The 6163-nt window shown below is 37.5% G+C and overlaps 1 protein-coding gene and 2 long non-coding RNA genes across 4 annotated transcripts in view; all 3 read left to right on the top strand.

Annotated features, from left to right (window-relative positions):
- LOC109587733 (muscle, skeletal receptor tyrosine-protein kinase-like) overlaps nucleotides 1-1916 on the top strand; it is a 5515-nt gene extending 3599 nt beyond the window's left edge. The window contains exons 10-12 of the mRNA XM_020003958.1: nucleotides 1264-1450; nucleotides 1510-1652; nucleotides 1702-1916. Coding sequence (XP_019859517.1) covers nucleotides 1264-1450; nucleotides 1510-1652; nucleotides 1702-1867 — 496 coding nt within the window. The 3' untranslated portion in view covers nucleotides 1868-1916. The remainder of the gene's footprint in view (nucleotides 1-1263; nucleotides 1451-1509; nucleotides 1653-1701) is intronic.
- Nucleotides 1917-2276: 360 nt separating this feature from the next.
- LOC109587731 (uncharacterized) lies at nucleotides 2277-3987 on the top strand. Of its 2 annotated transcripts, XR_002187761.1 has the most exons (5): nucleotides 2277-2728; nucleotides 2796-3211; nucleotides 3288-3452; nucleotides 3651-3752; nucleotides 3825-3987. It is a non-coding gene; the product is annotated as an uncharacterized LOC109587731 (long non-coding RNA). The 2 variants fall into 2 exon arrangements; XR_002187762.1 differs by lacking the exon at nucleotides 2277-2728 and having other exon boundaries at nucleotides 3058-3211; nucleotides 3654-3752.
- Nucleotides 3988-5555: 1568 nt separating this feature from the next.
- LOC109587732 (uncharacterized) lies at nucleotides 5556-6120 on the top strand. The gene is made up of 2 exons (XR_002187763.1): nucleotides 5556-5863; nucleotides 5921-6120. It is a non-coding gene; the product is annotated as an uncharacterized LOC109587732 (long non-coding RNA).
- The last annotated feature ends 43 nt before the right edge of the window (nucleotides 6121-6163 follow it).

The following is a 6163-nucleotide window of genomic DNA, read 5'->3' as shown; positions in this document are numbered from 1 at the left end:
TCAATAGACGTTTGTATGCAACAAATAGAACCTAACAATTATATGCTAAACTGTTTAAAACTCGAGAAAAACTAAAGCTTTCTTGACCACTTAGCCCACCATTACTCCATCACTGTGTGTGCGGGTGGAGCATGGCTTGATTGAGCTACACCTTCATTGCAGCCACACCTTTACATTGCTGCAGCATGCAGCAGTCAGCAAACATGCTGAAGCTTCTTCTCTATCTAAAAAATACAAAACATTCTCTGTCTCAAAACATTCACTAAGTTTTAATAAATCTATTACATGCTGAAGCTTCTTCTCTGTCTCAAAACTTTCACTAATTATTTTCTCTTAATTTATTAAAACTGTTACAGATGTGGCGAGGGTATGCACTTTAGTGCTCTCGTTCTGTCATTCTGTCCACACAGTTTAATTGATTTGTAAAAAAATTATCTTTTTGTTTGAGCAGTCTAGAGCTCTATTTCTTCTTCTAGCAACAGATAAAGTTGCTTTCTTTCATCTAGTTACGCTCTTGTAGCATCCCGTGGCACCAAAAGCTGTGAACTGCTAAACCAGGGGACCTCTCTTCAGGCGAGAGCTCGTGTTTCACTCTACAGGGCCGAGATTTGCTTCAGAGGTAGAAAATCCCATCTAACGAAAAAAAAAAGAATGATTTTGTCATAACTTCGTTGTTTGTGAGTTCCAGTTGCTCAAAGTTTGTGATTTAGCCTCTTTGAGAATTTTTCAGGCGACACTGTGGAAAGCAGGAGCAACCAAACTCTCTCAGTCTCTTTTAAATATCTAGAAAAATTTTCTGTGCCAACTCTTTCTTGGAATAGAGCTTCAGATGCTAAAATAAATTTCAGCTTTTCTTCTTTCTCCTACCCATGTGCCATGATTTAGTTAGTTGTTGACCACACCCATAGCTTATTTTAATTATCATTATAATAATAATTTTTTTCAAATTGCTTAAAATATCACAGTACAAGTAATACATATCACTCAAGTGAATTCCAGCAGGCAAGTCTATTGCACCATAGTGCTTCATTTAGTGTTGCATTTTGTGGCCAGGATTTAAATCTTTCTAACTCAAATTGTGATTTATCTTAACAGAGCAGAGATGCAAAATTTCATGATAGTTTATTATTTATGGGTATTATATATCATACTAAACAGGTCTATAAATATAAACCCAACCACATCAAAGGATGATGTCATCATTCTATATATATGTATAATATTTTCTAAAGAGGTTTTGTGCATATTGCATGCATTTCATAGGATTGATGATAATGGTATAATTAAAGTAGCAGACTTTGGACTATCTGAAGACATATATGCCTGCAATTACTTCAGGCAACTAAAGAACAGTGATAATAACTCAGGATCATCAACAGTTAAACTACCAGTGAAATGGATGGCATTAGAGAGTCTTCATGATGGACTATTCTCTGAAAAATCAGATGTTGTAAGTATTTAATTGCCATTACAATTTAAATGCAATTTGAATTTTATTTTCATTTTCAGTGGTCTTATGGTGTTCTTTGTTGGGAAGTATTCAGTCTTGGTAAGGCACCATATCCTGGTCTGGATCCAATAGGAGTAGTGGAGTTACTGGATACTGGAGGACGATTACAATATCCACATAATGGAACCTGCTCACAGGAAATGTAAGAACATAATAAACACACTTTAATAGTTTATAATTTCTCTACACAGTTACTTGCTGATGCTGTCTTGTTGGTCTGAGTCTCCTAATGATAGGCCAGTATTCAGTGATTTGGTTTCTTCAATTAATGCACTCATTGAACCATTGGCTGGCTACCTTGATTTTACTGACATTAATAATACTTGTACTGTAAAAGAAAGTGATGTTTGTGACTAGATTTATGTATCAGTATTTTTTATAGAATGTATAATGTGAAACAACTTAAGTGTGTGTTTAGCTGCCATGCTGAAAACATATCAGTGATCTCAAAGCTACCGTATAGCGGGAAATTTTGGAGGGAATTAAATTTGGCAAATTTGGCATTTTGATAGCCATTCGCCAAAATTAAACCTGCCATTTTGAGCCATTATACGCATGCTCAATGCACGTGGCCACCAATTCGCCAAATTAAAATCCGCCAATCACCAAAATTTAGCAATTCGCCAAATTTTAGTCCCTCCAAAATTTTCCGCTATACGGTAGTCTAGTGGTCCAGTTATGATAGACTATGAACTTTGTAGGGTTTACTATGCATAGTCTGTAGTACATGACCTGCTAAATTTAATTATCAAGTTATGATATATCTATATATGTGTGGTTCAGATCATATCTATGTTCAGATCTAGACCTGTAGAGCTATAGTTATTGTTTTTGGCTACAGAGAACAGCACAGTATCTAGATGTGTCTCCTGGCTTTGTTTCTTTCTGCTTGGGTATTATCAGTAGCTTTTGGTGTGCTTTTTGTTTTTTGAGTAATCTAGCATTAAAACTAGATCTAATGTTGTAGATATATAGATAGTTCTTTATTGTTCTCTATCTCTATTTGGCCATGATTCGGCATAGTTTGCTTTGTATGTTAAAATTTACACCTTTTGTAGGTTGCTCACATGGTCAGATATGTCCATAGTGAATGGAAATGGTCCAAATGTGGGAAGACTAGAAACATGTATTAATGGAGATGGGGGACTGTGTGTGATGATAAGTGGTCACACACCAATGCTCAGGTAGTCTGCAGACAACTAAGATACTCTACTGATGGTAATTTATTATCTATAAATCTTGTATAGGTATGTTTTTATGCTATCTACATGTTATACCTATATAGGGGCTGTATTTCTTAGTAAAGCATTTTTTGGTGCCGGGATTGGGACCATATTATTAGATGATGTTGTTTGTTCATTACTGAATGGATCTCTTCAGTGAATTTTTTCAAGTTGCTAATGAAATGTCTTACTTAGCAACATTTATGATGATCTTGTTGCTATAAACTGCATGTAGTCTAAGTCTTTAAATTTAAAACACCAGTAAATCTATTTTAACTAATTTATATTTCATGAATTGATGATAATTGTATTGCTAAAGCTGATTTTGGTCTATTTGATAACATAATATGCTTGCAATTACTTCAGGCAACTAAAGGGCAGTGATAATAACTCAGGATCATCAACAGTTAAACTACCAGTGAAATAGATGGCATTAAAGACCCTTCATGATGGACTGTTCTCTGAAAAATCAGATGTTGTAAGTATTCATTTGCCATTACACTCAATCATGCAATCATTAGTCTATCATTTTTTAATTTTATTCTTATTTACAGTGGTCTTATGGTGTTCTTTGTTGGAAAATATTCAGTCTTGGTAAGGTACCATATCCTGGTCTGGATCCAATAGGAGTAGTGGAGTTACTGGATACTGGAGGATGATTGCATTATGGAACCGCTCAATGCATCACAGGAAATGCAAGAGCATACAGATTTACTTAGGTTAGTTTGCTGATGCTATCTGGTTGGTCTGAGTCCCCTAATGATGCATAGTGAAAACTAGATTTGTAGTGCATATAGATCTAAAGTAGTACTACAAACACATAGTAGTTTATAGTGACAACATTTGTTAGGTATCTATTTTTTGAATACAAATCTACTTATGTACTCTAGTTTATATACTGTAGCCTTGTTTATTAGCAGGTCTAGGTGTGGTTAGAAAGAGCTGTATAGCCATACTAAAAATGTTGCTCCTCACATTACTTTTCTCTGCTTGGATATTATCAACAGCTCTAGTCAATGGTAGGTCTCTCTGTTTGGCTTAGCTTGCTCTGTATATCCTTCATCTACAAATTGTCAAATTTTTATGTACAGGTTGCTTACATGGTCAGGTACGTTTAGTAGATGGAGATGGTCCAAATGTGGGAAGACTAGAAATATGTATTAATGGAGATTGGGGAACTGTTTGTGATGATATGTGGACACACACCAATGCTCAGGTAGTCTGTAGACAACTGGGATACTCTACTGATGGTAATTTATTACATATTAGTAACGCGGTAGCGTTTTAGTAACGCGGTAGCGTTACTAATAGGATTCACCCCCAAACAAAATGGCTGCCACGACTTTTGCAGCCTTGCTATCAGGGGCGTAGCTGGGAAGGAAATGATGAGGGGGCCTGGAGATAAATGGCGCGCGAAGCGCGCCGAAAATTTGGCCACACCCTTTTTAGCGTTCGTATAGTGCACTAAAATAGCATTTTGCGTATTTTAAAAGCATCAAAATCTTACATTTTCAACAATGATTAATATAAAATGAATGTTTTGCTTCTGTCTACTTCTTATTTCTTGTACATTTGCTGCTGTGCAATGTATTGTAAATGATTACAAGGTGGTTAATTTTTATTACTAGGTGGTAAGTAATAAAACAAACAATGAATATCATTATCTACAACAATTGATGGGGGGGCCCAGGCCCCTGTAGGCCCCCCCTCAGATACGCCCCTGCTTGCTATACCGGGAAAACGAGCTCCTATGCTTACCAGACTTTATAGAGGACCTTATCTTGACCAGAGGACTCCATTGGTACCCATAGCGTGGCTCTAGACCTTGTCTACAGGGGCGTAGCTGGACCTTGGGTGACGGTAGGGCAAGAAGATAAAATGGCGCGAAGCGCGCCGCAATTTTGGCTACACCTCTTTTACGTAACAAAATGGAGGCATTTTCCTGCAAGCTGAGCAAAATCAGAGTGAAATTATCATAGTATAGAGCTTTAAAAAGAGCTGTGGTTATCAGCCACCCCCTTTTGTTATTGTAAGAACAATGAATATAATCTTTTGGGTTATAATTGCAATGAATATAATTATAAGGCTACTTTGATGGTAGGGCCCAGGCCCCCTCAGGCCCTACCTCAGCTACGCCCCTGCTTGTCTAAGACTAGAAAAGCCAAAAATCGGCGAACCGGCCGTTTTGTTCAGCCACTTTTTTCATCTTCATCATCATCATCATCAAGTCCTGTCAATCCAGTTGTCGGTGTGTATCTCAGTATCAGTTGGTGCTACAAGGATAATTCTTACACCAATCTACTCCAATAGTCTATTCGCAGGTCCATGTCCCATCAGATCATTCTTCAAGTAAAGAAAAAGTGATACTCTGACCAGGGGCGTAGCTGGACCTTGGGTGACGGTAGGGCAAGAAGATAAAATGGCGCGCGAAGCGCGCCGCAATTTTGGCTACACCTCTTTTACGTAACAAAATGGAGGCATTTTCCTGCAAGCTGAGCAAAATCAGAGTGAAATTATCATAGTATAGAGCTTTAAAAAGAGCTGTGGTTATCAGCCACCCCCTTTTGTTATTGTAAGAACAATGAATATAATCTTTTGGGTTATAATTGCAATGAATATAATTATAAGGCTACTTTGATGGTAGGGCCCAGGCCCCCTCAGGCCCTACCTCAGCTACGCCCCTGACTCTGACTGCTGGATAGAGCCATCTTAGCTGCATGCCGCCATTTTGTTAATTAAAGAAGCATGTGCTCCAAAATTTGGGTGTGGTCGCGCATGCTCAGATCTGCCATAGATATTAGAGTAAATGAAAGGGATTGGCAACGGGGCGTAGCAACAGGAAATGCGGGTTGGGTTACCACGTGACAACCATCAGTGTTTTGATTGATTTCCCATCTCTTCCATTGGTGAAGTTGCTCTGGCAGGATTTCGAAGGAAATTTGTGCTGCTCCAGGATAGCGCTTGCTTTTGGTATATAGCCTATTCCACATAGAATTTTTAGAGCTACCTGTAGCAAGGTTTTTATCTCCAAAAAGCCATTTTGCAACCAGTTAGAGGTACACAAAGTCGCCTGTTTTTGAAACACTTTATCGTTCGTAAAACACTCAAGCTTCATTGTATCAATATGCAAGTTAGCTCATTCCACAGGAGATTTCAAGCTCTTTAAAATGGTTATACTTATTCGTAGCTCAAGAACAAAATGAGTCTCTCAGAGGGGGAAAAGATGGTTTTTCTAGTTAAAGAGTGACGCAGCTACTAACGCATGCATTGATTTACTGAACAAAAAATATTAATAAAAAGCATAAACATTGGTTAGTATTGTGTTTGAGTTTTGTTTGCATGAATTGTATTCTCTTGGAGTTATTCAAGAATAAAGCAAGAAAATCCCAGTTTTTTACTCCAAAATCGGTCAAAAAATCCCAACCCTCCT

Source organism: Amphimedon queenslandica, unplaced genomic scaffold (genome assembly GCF_000090795.2).
Source record: "Amphimedon queenslandica unplaced genomic scaffold, v1.1 AMPQUscaffold_12465, whole genome shotgun sequence".
In the NCBI taxonomy this organism is placed as follows: domain Eukaryota; kingdom Metazoa; phylum Porifera; class Demospongiae; order Haplosclerida; family Niphatidae; genus Amphimedon; species Amphimedon queenslandica.
Note: the sequence above shows the minus strand (reverse complement) of the source record. Positions and strands in the feature narration are given on the sequence as shown.